At 27.9% G+C, this 19583-nt stretch overlaps 1 protein-coding gene across 2 annotated transcripts in view; it reads left to right on the top strand.

Moving 5' to 3' along the window:
* The first annotated feature begins 899 nt into the window (after positions 1 to 899).
* The window catches only part of LOC100205229 (alkaline phosphatase), a 49180-nt gene continuing 30496 nt past the window's right edge, over positions 900 to 19583 (top strand). The window contains exons 1-3 of one of the 2 annotated variants that reach the window (XM_065818207.1): positions 900 to 1139; positions 9933 to 10178; positions 10346 to 10477. In XM_065818207.1, the coding sequence (XP_065674279.1) occupies positions 1076 to 1139; positions 9933 to 10178; positions 10346 to 10477 (442 nt within the window). In that variant the 5' untranslated portion in view covers positions 900 to 1075. Of the gene's footprint in view, positions 1140 to 7212; positions 7533 to 9932; positions 10179 to 10345; positions 10478 to 19583 lie in introns of those variants that run through there. The other variant, XM_065818206.1, reaches the window with a different exon arrangement.

Genomic DNA, 19583 nt, shown 5'->3' with positions numbered 1-19583 from the left:
CTTCTATGTCTGGAAAAAACTATATTTCTTTCCACATAAATTAAAATTTATAAAAGTTATAGCAACTAAGCAATAATCTATTTAAATATAAATCATAAAACGCGCGGTGACCCCATTTTTACATGCTTATCCTTCCCCACACTTTTGAGTTATTTCACAAATATCATATGCATAAGAGATATTCTGTAGCCAATTTTTTAAATCCCTCGCTATACTTAATGCGTATTTTGAGTAAAACGCAATTAAAAAAATTACTAGGAGAAACTCTTTGTAAAACGCTTATTGACTAATAAGTTTTACAAATTTTTTCATAAATTCTTCAAAATTATTTATTCAATAACCTTTGTAGGAGTTTTTATTTTGCAGATTGTTTTTCTTCAAATAAACAGTTCAATCATGCACTAAAATACAACCATTTTTTTATCAAATGGGTTGTACATATCTTGAGTACATATCCAAATACAACTTCTTAAGTCAAAAAACACAAAAGTTTATTGCTAACAGTTAGTTTTCATGAAGTTTGACATGACAAAAAAACCAAAAAAAAAATGGCCAGTTAAAAAATTGATTCAAATAAAAGTTATTCAAAAGACTACACATGAAAATAGCGCCCAACCAATAGACGTCTATTATTCTCTCCCCAATATGTACACTTTCTGACTCTGTTTTCTATTTGAATTGACAACTTTTCGAAGTATATATTTTTAAATGCATATGTAATTCGTAAATATTTTGATTACTTGTTTTTCTTTTGATTCTAAATTTATTCACGGCGGGTTGTTTTTTTCATCACTTGATAGCAATTGCTAATATTTATTTTCTTAAAGCCAATAAGTATAATTTAAAATAATTAAATAATAATATCATTGTATGCTTAACCTGCTACAAGTAACAAACTTAATAACAAATATATTATTTTGTTATCCATTGTGGGCCAAGTATACAAAATTTTAATCACGTATTTGTTAAACAAATATTTAATTTATGCAAGTTACTTAATGTAAAACAATTTTACAACACTTTTTTTTGTAGAAAGATATTTTTTTAAATTAGTAAAAAAAAATTTAAGAACTAAATGGCTTTCTATATCTTTGTTGCAGTTTTACTACTCAGTGGATTCAACGTGTCTAAAGCTCGAAGTAAGTTTTATATATATATATATATATATATATATATATATATATATATATATATATATATATATATATATATATATATATATATATATATATATATATATATATATACGTATTGAAATAATAATATAAATTTGAAAAATATAGATTTGATGGTTAGATTTATCATCAACACTGCTTATTTATAGAAGATTTCAGAAAAAGAAATTTATAGAAGATTTAAAAAAAAGCTAATAAAAGTTGATGAAGTAAATTTCATTTACTTCATCAACTTTTATTAACTTTTTTTTAAAGGCTTTTAGCATTAGAAATCTCTTTTCAAGTTTTGGTGTCTCTAACAAAAATGTAAAACGCACCAAATATAACCGTACAAAGCCTTCAAACTTTGTATGGTCATTTATTTGCATGGCACCAAAATATCTTTTAATGAAACTTGAATTCCGTTTTTCTCACATTTTAGGGAGTTTTGTTTTATTGTTTGAAACACTGTTATTTATTTTCAAATTTTCTTTATTTGACATGATTAGTGCAAAACACAAATAACAAAAAAGTATAATATACTAAAGTTGGAGTTTACTTCATACTTAAAAGTAACTTTTCATCTATGAAAAAAATCGGAAAAAGTTTTGGATGTAATAAGAAACGTTCCACAACAACTTACACACATAAACTAAGAATAATTCTCCAAAAGAAAATCAAATAAAACAACGCATTTGTTGCATTTTAAACATATTTTTAACCAGAAAACTTGCGTACAAAAGTTTTTCCTAAAAAAATCTATTTAAGAACTGTTATTAATAATATATGTTATTAACATCTTCACAAGTGGAATTTTCCGAAAAAAAAAATTCACAAATTTACCTTAACATGTCTGAAACAACTAGGTTATTAATCACTTACCACTTTCGATGAACATCTGCATCAGACAAAACACATCTCTTACCGCGATGAATATCTGTAAAAGTAACACAACTGGTTCTATTAAAGTTCAACCTCACGTTTTATAAAGCAATCAAGTCATGCTTTATAACGGTTTATTTTCTTTTCTAAAAATTTCTTCAGGGTTTTATCAGTAAATACAAGATTAGTAACTTTACTTACTTCACTTTGAATCAAAGTGCTCATTAAGTATGATGAAGTATCAACTGGGTTTTTTACTGATAAAACCTTGTTATCATTCGTAACATAATTTATTTGTAATACAAATTAACTTGACTATTTAAGACTAAAAAATACCCAAATCTCTGACTTCCGAAAGACACAGTTTTTAAACGTAAAAGTATTTTTCTCAATGTTAGAGATTTAATTATGAATTTTGATTTAATTTAGGACAGTACAAAAAATTATTTAAAAAAAAACACAAATAATAAGTGGACATGTCACAAATAACACAAAAAACACAATGAGTGGACATGTCACAAATAACACAAAAAACACAATAAGTGGACATGGGCTGTCAAAATTTAGGGCTATTATTTAACTCCAAGTTCCGATCCTAATATTAATAAAATATTAATATTACCAAATATTACCCAAAACATCTTTTCTTTAAATATAATTAAATTTAACATATTTACAAAGTATACTTTTTTTATTGCATAAATTATTTTTATATATTAGTTCTAAACTAAAAACAGCAGTTTTAAGTATCCATGATCATTTTGATATATCCTACGTCTTTGCAATGCAGATTTGAAATTTACATAAATTACCTCTTCGCGCTGTTCTGTATACTTTGACAAGCATCTACAAGATGGAGCTTGAGATCTACAAGGCTTATTAAATTTAAATACTGTTTTGCATAAACGACTTCGTAAACAATTAAATAGCAATAAAACAAGCAGAAAAGTAAAAAATTGATGATCAAAAATTATTGAGAAAATAAAATTAGTTAAAAGTAAAAAATTGAAAGAAGTATTAAAATAGTTTAAAAATTATACTTTATTATAAGTTTTAAATTTTTTGAGCAAGCTATAGTTGTCAACTGATGGAATCAAAGTTCGAAGTTTATTGTATACTTTAAAAAAAAGTGATTTTTTTTTCTAAAGAATTTCCATTTAATAATTGGAACTTTAATTGAGTTGCCTTGGTTTCTAGCTCAATTCAAAGTTTCAAAACTTTATGCAAAACTTTATGCAAATTTACGTCAATAATAACTGAGCTGTGCATTGAGTAATTGATTTATTTAAGTCAACTTCTCAACAGAGTTTAGTTCTACAGCAAATTCTTGTCATGATTGTGTTCACAATAGATATATAAACAGCCCATACTTTTTTTTTCACTAATGATATTACTTGCCCGAATTTCAATTGATCTTCAGAATGATAGTTTTGTTTTAAGTCAAATTTAAATTTTTTAAATTATTCTTCAAAAAGATATTTGTGTTTTAAGATAAGTTTAAGTTTTTTAAATTATTAAGTGATAATAGAATCATCATTTAAAAAATTTTGAAGTTTGTACTGTGAAGTTTGTACTGTAAACGTTTGCAAACTTCTTGTTTAAACTTGTACTTCTCATTTAAACTTGCATTTCACGCTAAAGGTCTTTATTTAGAAAGCGATTTTAAAATGCATTTTTGAAACTGGCGTGAAAAAAGTCATTTATTGTTAGAGATCAATGTAATATATAATCAAAAAAACAGTTTTAACTAGTTACTTGTATAGTTAATGATTTGATTAATTTTAATTCAATTGACCTAACTTTTAAAAGTCAACTATATGTAACAAAAAGCAAGCACTCTGATTTTCTATTTGTCACGTTAATTATTAATTATTTTTTATTTGATGTAGCAAGAAGTAATATTATTCAGCCCATTGTTATGTTCATTTTGAACCACTTTTATTTTTGTCATCAAAATAACGTTTAGACAAAATGTTTTGTTTTAGTCGATTATCCGTTCAGAATAAAATCCAGATTAACGTTTAGAGCAAACCCACACCCAACAAAGGGTTATTTTAAAGACGTATTAAAGTTGTGTTAAAAAACGTCTTAAATATATCGTAAAAAGTATGCGTAGCAAATTGTTTCACTTGCAGTTCGTCTGAGAACATGGCACGTCGCCACATTGCCACGGTACAATTTTTATGTGCTTTACAAAATTTAAGGCGGTCACGAATATTTTTCTGAGATAAAGGTGGTTTTAATGCAGCACGATAAGATTGAAGACTGAAATTGTCCACAAGACGTCGCCGAATAGTGCGATAGCTCACATTTACCTCAGGAGGCAGTTCATTAAGAATTTGTGAAGAAGGTCCTTGGGTCCTTCGTGGCTGCTCGGCGGATCATAGCGTCAATTTTTGATGTGGTACATCTCGGTGTTCCACTGGATCTTCCTGCAGCGCTGGTGCCTGTTGACTTGATGTGCTAAATGACGTCGTGAACAGTTGTCTTAGGCATTTGTAAACGTGCGTTTTTGGCCAGCACTATATATATATATATATATATATATATATATATATATATATGTAAATAGTTTTTATATATATATATTATATATATAGAAACTCTTTTTGCACCACTATATTCCTAAACTTTTAGAAATCCTTACATTATTGATTACTGCAAATGAAATTGCATTGTTTGTCAAGAATTTTTTATTTTTTACCAATGTTTACCAATAGTTCTTCATTGCCTTGTGGGACAATGATTTTGTTTTTAATTTACACATTACACTTTTTTTTCACACATTTCACATTCTGTTGAAATGTGTGAAAAAACAAGGTGAAAAATAAATTCCGGCATTCCGACCTGAAATATTGTTAATCTAGCCGGAACCGGAATGACCTAAAATTGAAAAATTCTATCCGGAATTTTAGCCTGAACGGAGTTCCGGTACATTCCTAGTTATTCCGCTTTATTTTAGGCTGTAAGCTTTAATTTAATTTAACTTAGGCTTAATTAAAAATTTTTACCTTGACAACGGTCCCCAGCAACACTAACTTATATATATTTGCTTTCTCTCTTTGCCTTAATTTTAGTTTTTAGTCAGATTTTGTTAATCACGTTTTGATTTAATAATCCAACATGGTTTGCTCAACCGTTGACGTCAAAACGTTGAGTCAACGTTCATATAAAAGTGTTACTCGAATTTTATAATTCATTAGATAGTATCATGTGATAATTTCTTGAGGTATTAGCAAAGCTGTGTAATTTTTATATTGCCCGAAAAACATTTTTATTTACAAAGCCCGTTTTAAGTTAACGGTTAACTCAGCTGTGTCGTACCTTAATAAGGGAATTGCTGATGTTCTGAGAGTAATAAGTCACTTTAACCTTAGGAGAGTGGTTTAAAAACTGCAATGTTCTCATATTTTAAGGATCAAAAACGTATTATCAATATGAGCAAATATAGACACTCTAGAAAGAAAATGCAGAAAATTGCAAATAAAAGCCATTAATAAGGGTTGTCAAAGTGAAGAACAACAACTAGAAACTTATAAACTTTACTCATTTTGGAAGTTTTTGACATTTTTTTAATTATAAAATGTTTATTACTGTTTTTTAGTTTTTGATTTTTTGTGCAAAAGATGTGTTTTTCCTTTTTTCAAAATTAAATCTGTTCTGGATAGCTCCACAAAAACTATTTCAATTACATTTTTAAATTTGAGAAACGATTTTAACAAATAAGTTAGAGAAATTCCATCTTGTTTTAGTATCCAGAATAGGTCTAAGCTCTTTCTTATCTCAATCTCAAATCCAGTATCCAGATTAAATCTAACTAAATCTACAAATGTTTTAAAGAGTGTTATTTTTAGGTTGCAATTTTCTTACCAGTTTGAGTGACTATAATAAAAGAGTTTTGTAAAATTAAAAAAAATATAAATAAAGTAAGAATACCAGAGTTCTTATCAAACTGAATTTCCTCATTAACAGTTCTGATCTCTTAAATCCAGCATACTTCATTGCCATTGCTAACATCAAAATCAGAATCAACTTCATTATTATCATTTTTGCACCATCAGTGATACATCCCAAGATATTATTTTAAAATTCAATCTTAATTCATTTAATTTATTAATAAAAACAGGGTTGTTACGACATAATATGTCTGGCAGATCTGTCAACATTTTCAGACATATTTTATGCTGGCATGAAATATGTCCCACATATTTTCTATCAACATATTTTGACATAATTTTATGTCTGAGTTATTTTCTGCTGACATAAAATATGTCAGACATATTTTCTATCGACATGATTTGACATAATTTTATGTCTGAATTAATTTCTGCTGACATAAAATATGTCAAATATATTTTCTATCGACATATTCTGCTGACCTAGAATATGTCAGACATATTTTCTATCAACATATTTTGAGGCAATTTTATGTCTGAATTATTTGCTGTTTGATATTCTTGTCGAACATAATGTTCGACAAGAATATCAAACAGTCAGACATGTCTTTTTCTATCGACATAATGACAATTTTATGTCAAACATATTTTCTATCGACAGAAAATAATTCAGACATAAAATTATGTCAAAATATGTCAAAAGAAAAAATGTTGGACATATTTTATGTCAGCAGAAAATAATTCAGACATTAAATTATGTTAAAATATGTTGAAAGAAAATATGTGGGACATATTTTATGTTGGCAGAAAATATGTCTCAGACATATTTGATAGATAACAACCTTGAATAAAAACAACAACTGCTCTTTCCATAGGCATTGAACCATTTCAAATCTTGCAAAGACCTTATTGGTATTCGTCTAAACAATGTACATTTAGACACATGTATCATCTAGTCCTAATTGAAATCCACTCATCTAAATCATCAAATCATCAAAAGAAATTGAAAACCCAATTACTTAATTCTACTTAATTTTTTTTTTTTTTTACTTCTTGTTTAATTTATTTACTTAATTAAGTTTGCGTAGTTCATAACAGATGGTTTTATAGCATGTTAATCATAATGAATCTTTAGTCATTGAGCTTTCCAGTCATTTTAGTTTTTTTTACTTTTGGATAAAGTTGCAAAAGTCTATTTCTACAATAAATCTGTCAAGTCTAAATCTACAGCTGTTATCTATCTTGTTAAAATAAGCAATATTATTCTGTATATTTTTTTTAGCTTCTATGAAAGAATTTTTGTCAAATGTTTTAAATTTCTGTAATACTTTATTATCTATGTCTGGAAGTTAGCTATCTCAAAGACCAAAAAATGCTATATCTGTCCCTGGTTGGACAATGCTAAATAAAAAAGAGAAAACTAATGCTAACAATGCTAAATAAGAGAAAGAGAAAACAGAGCAAGAACAAAAAGCAATGCATATCACAGCCAATATTGAAAGCCAAGGTTGCAAAAAAGCTATTTTAATGATGGAAAACGAGATTACAGAGTGTATGGAATTTGCAGAGAAAAAAAGTGACCTGAGTTGCGTTAAGAAAGGTAATGGATTTAAAAGAAAAAGCATTGAAGCTAAACAAGAGGTAGAGTTTATAGAAAAACAAATTGAAGCACTTAAAAATAAGAAAAATAAAATTGTTAAGTTAGCTTTTATTAACTTTTATTAAGTCTTATTTTATTTCAGTATATCTTATAATTATATTTTCCTAAGTTGTTTCTCCTTTAAAGTTTTCTGATTAAGTGATTTATTGAGAAATTTTGCAATTTATTAATCTTAACTAAGATAAAAAATATTTTAAATGGATTGTGCCTTCCATAAGAGTTTTTTTGATATAATATCTAGAAACTTGGTAAGCAAGTAATTTGTTATTTTAAATACTTGTTTGTTAGCTGTCGTGAATATTTTGTTTTTAGCTTTTTTTAAGTTGATAGCTTTTTTTAAGTTAAATGCTTCAGTCATTGTTATGACTGATTCTCCAGAGTTTTATTAATTAAGTTTGTTTCAGTAATTCTAAAATATGTTAAATTAAAAAAAATGTGTTATTTAAATCCATGCTTTTTTTTTTTTTTTTTTCTGAATAAATAATTCTCAATGGTTTAAATATAGTATTTATAGTGTTAATGCCATTTTAATTTATTACATATTTTTTCGATTAAGTTGTGGTACACAAGTTTATGTAGTATTTAGTATTTAGTTTTAGATTACATACTTTTATGTTTATAATTACGGTGGTTGTCTTTAAGGCAATTTTTGTATCACTTCAAAAATATCATTTCACTTCGGAAATTCAAGTACTTTTTTGATACTAATGCTGGAAAAAGGTATAGGTTTAAGGACCAAAATCCTGGTTAAACATAGCTGAATGAAGTAATGAATGCTGGAATTTTTTTACATTTTGACACCCTGTTGTTATAAACTTTTTTAAACTATTAACCATCAACTGTTCCAATCATTTGTAAGCTCCACAATGCACGTCAGATCAGCGCTCGCTGACTATGTGCTTGGATCTAAAATCTCACTTCATAGCACATCTCAAAAAACATATAAACGTTTAAAATATATCAACTGGATCTCAAAAAAGCACAATTAGATTGCATTTTTGATACCATGATATGCCTTCAATATGATGGAAAAATTAATAAAATTGTATATAATTGTATAGACAAATTAAGTAGATAATAACCTTATCCCATTTCATAGCAAAAATCAATTAAACAAAACTGCTTTATATCAAAATTCTGAAATAGTAATATACAGAATAAATTTGTTCATCTGCTTGCAACACAAACTCATCATCTAAACATGAAAAATTGGAAACATTCAATTAAACTATAAGAAGTTATAAGTTAATTATAAAAATTTAGACAGTTGTCTAGAAAATAGTTAAGATTATAAAGGTGGGTCAATTATGTATGTTGTTACTTACAAATGCTTAAACTTTTTCTCTCTATAGCCTAATAATGAACTCCTTTAAATCAATAATGTAAAATAGCAGTTAATAAATTAAACCTTTCTGACCAAACCAGTATTAAAAGCATCCTTTACATACATTTTTCAAACTCCGCATATTTTTTGCATCAATTTAATTATATTGTTATTTTGACTGTTAATTCTCACCAAAATTTATTTAGCTTAAACTATTTGAAATAGTATCTAGTTTTTAATAGATGCATTTAAAAGCTTTTTATCTTTTTAGAATTTAAAATACTTGATAACCTGTGGACACAAGATGTGTTTTAGATATCAAAAAAATATTTAATGTTTTAATATGTCATTTAGGTGTTTTTATTAGTTTTTATTTCTAAAATATAAAAAAATGTTTATTTAACACTTTCTTGCAACAATCATGGATTGTTTAAAAGAAGGTGATACAAATTGAAGTTTTACAAAACTAGATTTACAACATATATATATATATATATATATGTATATATATATATATATATATATATATATATATATATTATATATATATATATATATATATATATATATGTATGTATATATATATATATATATATATATATATATATATATATATATATATATATATATATATATATATATATATATATATATATATATATACACACACACACAACATGAAGATAAACTTAAAAAAATAATCAAAAGAATTTTTTTTTTGTAGTTTCCAGGCATAAAGGTGTTTCAAGCATGTGCAAACAGGGTTAAATAAAAATGCTTTTTAAAACTTAGTAATATATACATAAATTATATTATAATTAAGATCAAATGTTTTTAATATTACAAATATTAGTTAATAGTTATATATGAGTTATAAATAGTTATTTATGACTTCATAATTTAAAATAGAAACGTAAACTTACACTCAATTTTTTGTCTGGATAATTTACAAGCTCATCCTTGTAAGTTATGCATACAATGTAATAGTATATTTAATATTCATATTTGTAATATAGGCAATTTCAACAAGAAATTATATTCATTGGCTAAAGAAGCTGATAATGAAATTCCAGCTAAAGTTATTCAGAAACAAAATGAAAACCAATGGTTTAAAGATGGTGTAGATACAATAAGAAAAAAATTAAAAGTAAAAGAGATAAATAAAAAGGCGAAAAATGTTATTCTGTTTATTGGTGATGGTATGGGTCCCTCAACAGTCACAGCTGCTCGTATACTTGATGGACAAATTAAAAAACAAACAGGTATAAGCTTTTCAGGTAAAACTTTACAAGTATCTGTAAAGTTATAATATTATATTAAAATTGGTACTCTTGCAAGCTTAGCATTAATATTAGTAACCCATTTTCCAAAAATTAATAAATGTCTTTGTGTAATATATATTAGTTAGGACAGCAATTTATATTTACAGGAGAAGAAAATATTTTAAGTTGGGAAGAGTTTGATAATGTTGCTCTGTCTAAAACATACAATGTTGATTTTCAAGTTCCTGATTCTGCTGGAACAGCAACTGCATTTATGTCAGGAGTCAAGACCAGATTTGGTAAGATACATTGAGCTTCTTTTTACTATACCTGATTTTCTATCATTTCCCCCATGTATGTTTAGAAATTAGTTTTTACTTTTTATGCAGGCATTTTTAATCAACTAACGTTGATTAAAACAACTAAAGATGAAATTTAAACTTTTTATATCTAAAAAGTCTTAAAAGATTAATTAAACATTTAATGGTATATAAACCATTAGATTTGCACATTAGTTCTATAATGTGACCTTGATAATTGTTGTTTTTACTAAATAATAAGGAAGGAAATACTAATTGTGTATTAAGAAATACTTTAATCCATAATTAAGTCACTTGAGAATAGTTTTTTTATGATCAGATTTTCCTTTTGTTGTTATAGTATTTTTCCTTTTGATTCAGAATGTTGTATTAAAAAACAACAACTATTTGTGATGTCAATATTTAATGCTAAAGATTGCTCTTGGTGACATTTTGTTAATTGCACATAATCATGCTTAATGACAAACTATTTCAATATCTTGAGCGCAAAACATCAAGGTAGGCTTTATTTTAGGCACTGTAGTAGCGTTTGTAAAAAAATGAAAGAAATGCAACTTAACAACAGTAGAGCAGGGCTCTAGTTTGTCTCCTAGAGCAGGTCTAACTTAATTTACAATATTTTTTTTTTTTAAAAGAGAAAGGGTTATTATCATTAAACAAACTATCTATGATAATTAGATGAACTATTATATTGACTAGTTTTTGACTAGATTCTAGATCCCCTAATGCACCAGAAGTTATAGGAAATGAAGTTTTCCCTTTAAACCACATTGCCAACCATTTTAAAAATATTCCCAGAGACAACGTATAAATGGAGCTTATAGAAAAGGTCAGCATGATAGGCTTCTTATAAAGCCTGGCATGTTGATCTTCAAGCCATGGCAAATTTGAGCCCTTGTCTAATTTCTTATATGTAATGTACAATAAAACTTGTTATTAATCTTTATTGATTGTCAGAGAAAGTTGTTAACTCTAGATGATATATTAAATGTTTGTTATTTGAAGACTCAAAGTTCGCTATTTTAATAAGAAAATAAGAGTGAAAAAAGTCTTGATCTTCAAAGGGTCAGTGGTACTGGAACTATGCCATTCTATATGATGAAGAGATAATGAGAGGTTCTTTATGATTAGAGTAACATAAATTATTGGCTAACAAAGAGAAAGGTTTCAGTTTTATCGAAAATAGCATTAAAAAGAAAGAGAGAGAGAAAAAAAGAATAAAAAAAAAAAGAAAGAGAGAATACTTTATAAATATTTATTTATAATTTCTGAAAAATATGTCACTTGTTAGATTACTTTTCAAATATTTGTTATAGTTTTTGGAAAAAATCTCACTGGTGTTTTAGCCAAATCAAGTGCAATAATTTATTTAACCAAGTATAGAATAATGTATCTGTTGTAAAACTGGAATAAAATACAGTACTAAATATTAATCAGACATAAAGTCACTACAATAGCAACAGCAAATTTAGTAAAAGCGCAAAAAAAGAATATAATTATTATATATGGTTTGGTCAAGCATTAACTTTTTGATTCCGGCTAGCCACAATCATTACTTTTCTGCTGACCAGTAATGAGTTTCAGAATTATGATATTATATATTTTAGTTTTAAAAATTATTATTATTATTATATATATATATATATATATATATATATATATATATATATATATATATATATATATATATATATATATATATATATATATATATATATAAAACAGTGCTGGGAGTATTTAAAATACTACGTATCTAAAATACTATTTTAAATCTTTGTATTTGTATTTGTAATTTAAATACTTTTGTTGAAAATATTTAGTATTTGTACTTAAAGTACTTTTGATTAGTATTTTGTGTTTTGTACTAATTGAAAATACATGTAATTCAAATAATGCTTAAAACATTCACAACATCGCACACGAACAACTAAACTAACTGTTTAATTGTTCATGTAACTAAACTAACTGTCATAGTGTCACTCTGCCATTATTTATTTTGAATTATTTCTTATTTTATTTATCTACCTTGGTTTATCTACCATGGTTTATCTACCATGGTTTATCTACCATGGTTTATCTACCATGGTTTATCTACCATGGTTTATCTACCATAGTTTATCTACCATGGTTTATCTACCTTGGTTTCATTAGAGTCATTAAAACCCAGCTTTTCGTTGACTGCTTTGTGGGTTTAATCCTAACGTAAGTATCATGTGTTGCAAGACTTTTAGCAAATGTTTAAATTCAAAGCTTTCTAGAATGCATAAAAAAGTAAGAAAGAAGCTGAAAAAAGCATCATTTGTTTGCACTACTGCTGATATCTGGTCAGTCAATAGAAAAAGTTATCTTGGCATGACTGCACACTATATTGAAATGCCACTAGATAATTTCAGTTCGGTTTTATGAGCATCTGTATCCCTTGCAAGAATATTGGTCATGAAACCTGTTGCTAAAACATTGGATACTTTACAAGGGAATAATGTGTATTATGGCCATTTGTTTCCGCATTTGCATCGCTTACAGGTGAAATTAGAAGTGTTTCAAAGTTGCCAGTTAAAATATGCTAAATTATTTGCTGCCACATTGTTAACAAGCATGAAAATTCGTTTTGAAAGGGAACTGAGGTTTGATGTGAGTTGATCATACAGGATTGTTGTAGCAGTTTCGCACCTACTTTTTAAGTTATAGTGGATGCCATCAAATAAAAAAGATATCTGCAGAGAAATATTTGAAAATGCCATACTAGCTGCCTGCGAACCGTTGATAGCAGCTAATCTCAATGTGAACAATGACAGCACAATTGAAAATTTTGTTGTATATATATATATATTTTTTTAAACATCTTCGCTTCCAACAAGGCTGCAAGCAGCCACTAATTAAAGTTGGAAGTTACTGAAAGAGAAAAGATGAAGATTGTAGAGCAAGATAACGATTGACAGACGACTTAAAAGATTGCAAATTATATGAGTCAGGAAAGCAAGACGAAGGAAGCGAATTCCAAAGAGCTGATGTTCGAGGAAAAAAACTAGACGAATAAGCGTTTTTGGAGCACTTAGGAACAGTCACAGAAAAAGGATGACACTTAATTGAATGACAAGTAACACGAGAATGAATTATAGTAGATGGCACAAGAGATGCTAGCTCTTTAGAGCAGTGCCCATTATAGTATTTGTAGAAAAGAGAAAGAGAAGCAACATTACGATGATGTGGTAATGGTTGGAGGTTGGCTGCAAGAGCAGTTCCAACTATGCTTACAACGCGTTTTTGCACCTTGTCTAAAAGAGAAAGGGCATCATTAGAGGATCCGCCCCAGATATGGCAACAATATTCCATACAAGACCGGATTTGAGATTTATAGAGAATAGAATCCGAAGTAAGAAAGTGACGAGCTCGATAAAGAGATGCAACCTTAGCAGATGCTAATTTTGCAACTGATTTGATATATGGTTTCCAAGAAAGATTGGAAGTAAGAGTTAATCCTAGAAGATGAAGAGTAGGTGACTCATCGAGTACATTACCCTTCATAAATATAGGAAGATCTAAATTATTGCGATAACGATTGGCTGAAAAAAATTGAGTTTTATCTGAATTAAAGTTCACCAGCCACTGTGAGCCCCATGCTGTAGCAGAAGTAAGATCCTTTTCAAGCTCAAATGCCCCCTCCAAGCAATCAAAGGGTGTTGGTTTTTTATCACAACAAGAATAAATGGTAGTGTCATCAGCAAACAATGCCACCTTAGATGAGAGAATATCTGGAAGATCATTAATGTAAATTAAAAAGAGTATAGGGCCAAGGATAGAACCTTGAGGAACCCCTGAAGTTACAGAATAAGAAGAAGAGTGTTGTCCATCAAGGAATACTTTTATGCTACGATTGGAAAGGAAGGATTCGATGATCTTAAAGATGTTGCCGGATACACCATAAGAAGAAAGCTTATGGAGAAGACCAGCATGCCAAACTTTATCAAAAGCTTTTGAAATGTCGAGAGCGATGGCCTTAACCTCTCCACCTTAATCTAATGCACGATAAAACCTGTCAGTTATTACTGTTAACAAATCAGCTGTAGAACGAGAAGATCAAAATCCATATTGATGGTCAGAAAGTAAGTGATTAGATTCAAGATGAGAAATTAAGTGTTTGTTAATTAAAGATTCGAAAACCTTGCTTATGATAGGAAGAAGACTAATAGGACAGTAGTTAGACGAATCAGATCGCTCTCCAGAATTTTTGAAGATAGGGATAACAGATGCCGCTTTCCAGCAGGCTGGAAAGCAAGACTCTGATAAGCACTTGTTGTATAGTTTTGAGAGTATAGACGACAGCTCCGGAGAACACTTCTGCAAGACAATAACAGGTATGTTGACCAGGCCAAAAACTGTAGAAGAGTCTAGGCAGGAAATCACTTTAGATACAGATGCTCGAGTGATATGAATGTCAAGCAATGGATCAACCTGTTTGTTGGCAATATCAGGTAGAAAGCAACTAGTGGAATCGAGAGATGATATTGATGAAAAGTTTTTAGCAAACAATTCAGCTTTGTCTTTAGGTGAGGTGACAAAGTCTGAACCATACAAGAGAGGTGGAATTATAGACTTGCCCTTATTATTGATATTATTAAAGATTCTCCAGAAGTCACGAGAGCCTAAATTTTGAGATGAGATACGAGATTTCATGACCTGAGAATAGCGGGTTTTGGCGTTAGACAAAACCTTTTTATAATTGTTTCTAGCAGTAATAAACAGACACCTATTTTCTGGAGAATAGTTTTGCTGATAAATATGGAAGTAACGGTTTCAATTGGCAATCGCAGCAGCACAGTGTGAAGATAACCATAGAAAAGAGTGAGGCTTGACCTGGAATTGTCGAGAGTGAATAAAAGATTCCATACCAGCCTGAATCCACGAAGTTATGTAAGAAGCACATTTGTCGACAGGAAGACGAAAGATTTCTACCCAAGATATAATGATGACACTCTAAATGGTGCTGCAGCATATGGCACTCAGCAAGAATGCATGTTGTATCTGAATTAGAAAAATACAAGTTTGAATTCTCTGAATAAGTATAAGACTATTCATAATTGTCCAAGTGATATAATTGTCTAACGACTGCTGCTGCTAAAAACAAATGTGAATGACTAAATGAATGATATTTAAATATAAATGTAGTACAAATGACTAATAACTACTTTTGAGCAATGACAGAGCAAAAAAATAAATTTTGAAATGACTTATATTTTAGTTGAAAGTTTTAAAAGTTGTAAAGTATTTTGTATTTATTACTTTAAATTATGAATAAGTTAAATTAAATTTTTCCTATGCTATGGAATGGTTTAATTGTTTAAAACCTTTTTTTTTAACTTGACTTCCTTATCAGAGCATGAAATGATTAAAATTACTATTTTTAAAAGTTTGCGTTATTTTTTTTAAACAATTTTTTTGTAACTTTTAAAAAAATAATTGTTTATACAATTTAAAAATAATATATATATATAACACTTTTTATTATTTTAAGTAAATTTTGCTCATTTATTAAACAACTACTAGAAGTAATTTGTAAAAGCGTTTTGTGTAATTTTAATTAAACGTTTCAAAAAAATTTAATAGTAATTTATTTCAAACATAATTAAGAATGTAACAAAAAGTAATTTTTGCTTTGAGTTAAAGTTTTTTGAGTTTTATTTTAGTGCTTATATATTTTCTTTTCTGTAAGAAATTGTTTTCTTTTTTCTTTAATTTTTTTTTAAAATGTTTTTCTTAGTTTAAGTTTACCTTGGTGTTTCTTTTTTTAGTGTGTTTCTAAAATGTTAAAAAATTAAAACATCTAAACGGTTGTGGTCAAGATGTCAAAAAAAAAATCATTTGCGTGGTCAGCAATAGCACTCAATGGCACGCCATTCCTGTTATATTATAAATTATTTATAGTTATTATATATATTGAGAGCGTCTTCGGTGGCCAGTTCCGTAATAAGGGTGTGTTATAAAGTAAATCTAGGTTATTTTCTGTAGATTTGAGTAGTTTCTATTAAATAGAAGATCTTGCAATTAGCATTACATATTAATAATCTGCTATATTGTGTGTCGGACACTTTCTGAAGAGCTGTTTAAATTTATAAATAAAGTTTTTAACTGGTTTACTCTCATGTTGCTTAAGAGCGATTCCATGTGAAAACATCCAGGGGATGCAACCCTAAGTCTCAGATTTTGCTGATTTTTATACCACTTAAAGATTTTAGTAAATTATAAACATCCTGAAAATTTTATTGTCCAATTTCAATCGGTGCCTTAGATATAGCTATTTTAAGTTTGCCTCCAACCAACAAAAATCCGCCATTTTAAATGATAGTTTGGTCCTAGTTTCTGTTATATGTGTTGGAAAGATGAAAATTTGTACCTTTACATATTTTGGGCCAACGAACCCAATGGAACAACTTAAAATATTTAAAAACAAACATAAATCTAAAATTTATATGTTTACCACAATTTTAGTGGGGTGAGTCCAATCACAAAAATGCTGATGTAGCTCGATTTTTTTTTTTTTAGAATTTGTCCTGAATAGTTAAGTTATAGTTATTACAAAGAATTGGAGAGTGGTCTTTTTTAAAACAGAAATAAAAATATGGTCAAATCTATTTAAATTTAGTACTTAAAAACAGGTATTTTGATAAATTAAACAAAAAAAAAAGGGTGTAATTTGACAGTTTTGTATCTGAAACTGTTTTGGCAACATCAAACTGTTCTTTTAGTTGTTGTTGACTAGCTGTTTCTGATTTCTTTGTAATTTTATAGAATCTGATCCTAAAAAATTATAGTTTCAAATGGGGAGAATTTTATAAATGCAGATATATATCACAAATTTAGTTGTTTTTTTCAGAAGTTGTATTGAATAGTTTAGTTAGTGTTATTACAAAGAGTCCGATTGCGGCCTTAAAACAGAAATAAAAACATCTTCAAATATACTTAAATTTATTACTTATAAAACATTAGTTTCATATTTAAGACAAATAAACTTAAAAAAAATACGCTCCAAAACAAATAGAGCACTTCGAAAAAAGTTCAAGAAATAAAAGTAAAAAAATTTACAAATTAAAAACTCAAAAAAATTAAAATTTATCATTTATAGTGTTATAATGATTTACATCAATGTTATTTGTTTGCCCTAATTTTGTTGTTAGGACTTTGATTACTGCAATTAACTCGGCAATGGTACCCAACAGATATCATCTCTCTGTGGCCAAATGAAGTTTTAAGAAGGACCGTGAGGGTGCATAAACTTAATTTGAATTTCATTTGTTGTAATATCTCTGTAACCATGCCTATCCACCAAAAGGAATTGTACTTGCATGCAGCAAAATCATTTAGATTTGGTACAATTACAACATCAGGCGTTTCTGCTTTTGACAGTATAATTCTATCAACACATTGATATTCGCTTGTTCTTTTAAAACTAATTTCAAATTTTGAAATGGGTATGTAATGATAATAACTTCTGGTACCTGGAACAGTTTTTCCTGTTTCAAATTGCTCCTTTAGTTGCTGTCGCCTTGAATTAACTGTAACTTTGGTAATTTTATAAAATATGATTGTGTTTATATTGGTGGTGCAAAACTCAAGCATATCATTAACTGTCAATATTTGGTTTCCTAATGATCTTTGCAAACTTGCTCTTGTTGTTATTCTTTTAATGGTACCACCTATGCCATCACAAGTGGATTTTCCATGACTGGTTGCAAAAAATACCCATTCAGCTGTAATCTCGAAATCCTCCTTATGGTGTTGTAGATTTATAAAGTTTTTATAGTTTTTATAATGAACAGAACATCCATCAGAAAAATAATAAATTTTATTGATACTAACTAAATATTCTTCAATGTACTCTACAATTTTCTTTTGAAATTCATACACAAAGCATGTATCATGATTATTGTCATCACTTAAAAAACAGAGCGACTTATGCTGAATATTTGTTTTAGAAATTTCCTTAAAATATATAACAACAGGATATAGCATACATTGTTGTTTATTCCAATGATAACTTTGTACTTCATCCTGTATAACAAATTGATAGTTCTCTGCAAAATATGCCTGTATTTTATTTTGTGTTGTTCTATTGTTATACTTAAAAGTAACCTATTTAAGCATTGTTATCTATATGTGTTCAAGTATAACCTACTATATTTCTATATTTTATTTGTTATTTTTGTTTTATTTCAAATCACCTCCCCAAGGCCGCTGCAATTGAAAAGGCTGCTTTAAATTTGGTTACAACCCTCTCTCAACTTTATAATTCCGAAACACAAACCTTGACAATAAAGATCGCTGCGTTGAAAAACAAGTTTAGCACAGTACTACCAGGAACATGGTGGGGATAGAACATCACAAAATAAAATAATTATAAAAACAACTTAATTATCTAAAAATAGTTTATATATCTAAACAACATATGATTGTTGTTTAGATATCTAAATTACTATTAAATTAATAAAGACTTCTAAGTAAACTGTTTATGATAGTACCATTTTCTTTTTAAAAATGAAATAAAAAGGGTTCCTCGAAAATTGTATTTATTTTTTGAAAGTTTACTTTTCGTAGTAAAAAAAACTAAAAAATGTATATTTTTTTAACTGAGTTTTTCTAATATCTTTTAAAATAATGGTTTGACCTTAATTTGAGTCCAAGTATTTGTTTACCAGTACTGTTTCCATGAAAAAGATTACATGATTTAAAGTTGTATGGTTTTATATTTTCAAAATTTTGATAATTAGTTAATTCATCAGTATCAGCATCGGTATCGGCCTTTTCCCATCCATCGGTATCGGCATCGGCCAAAAAAGTGCTATCGGTACATCACTAATCAGTACTTTGACATTGATTAAATTGAAATTCTTCTTCTTTGTCAATCTCAATTAACTACTCATCTAAAAATGCCTTTATCGTAACCTTCATGCCTTTATCATAACCATAATCAAGTTATCATAACCTGGACATTTGGCACATCTACGAACCTTGCATTCATTATTGCTTGTATCACAAACTAATTTTGACATTAAATCCTTTTATGTAACATTCCATTGGACAGTATTTACAA

This window comes from Hydra vulgaris, chromosome 14 (genome assembly GCF_038396675.1).
Source record: "Hydra vulgaris chromosome 14, alternate assembly HydraT2T_AEP".
Taxonomy (NCBI): Eukaryota; Metazoa; Cnidaria; class Hydrozoa; order Anthoathecata; family Hydridae; genus Hydra; species Hydra vulgaris.
The sequence above is the reverse complement of the archived record's forward strand: the minus strand, read 5'-3'. Positions and strand labels throughout refer to the sequence as shown.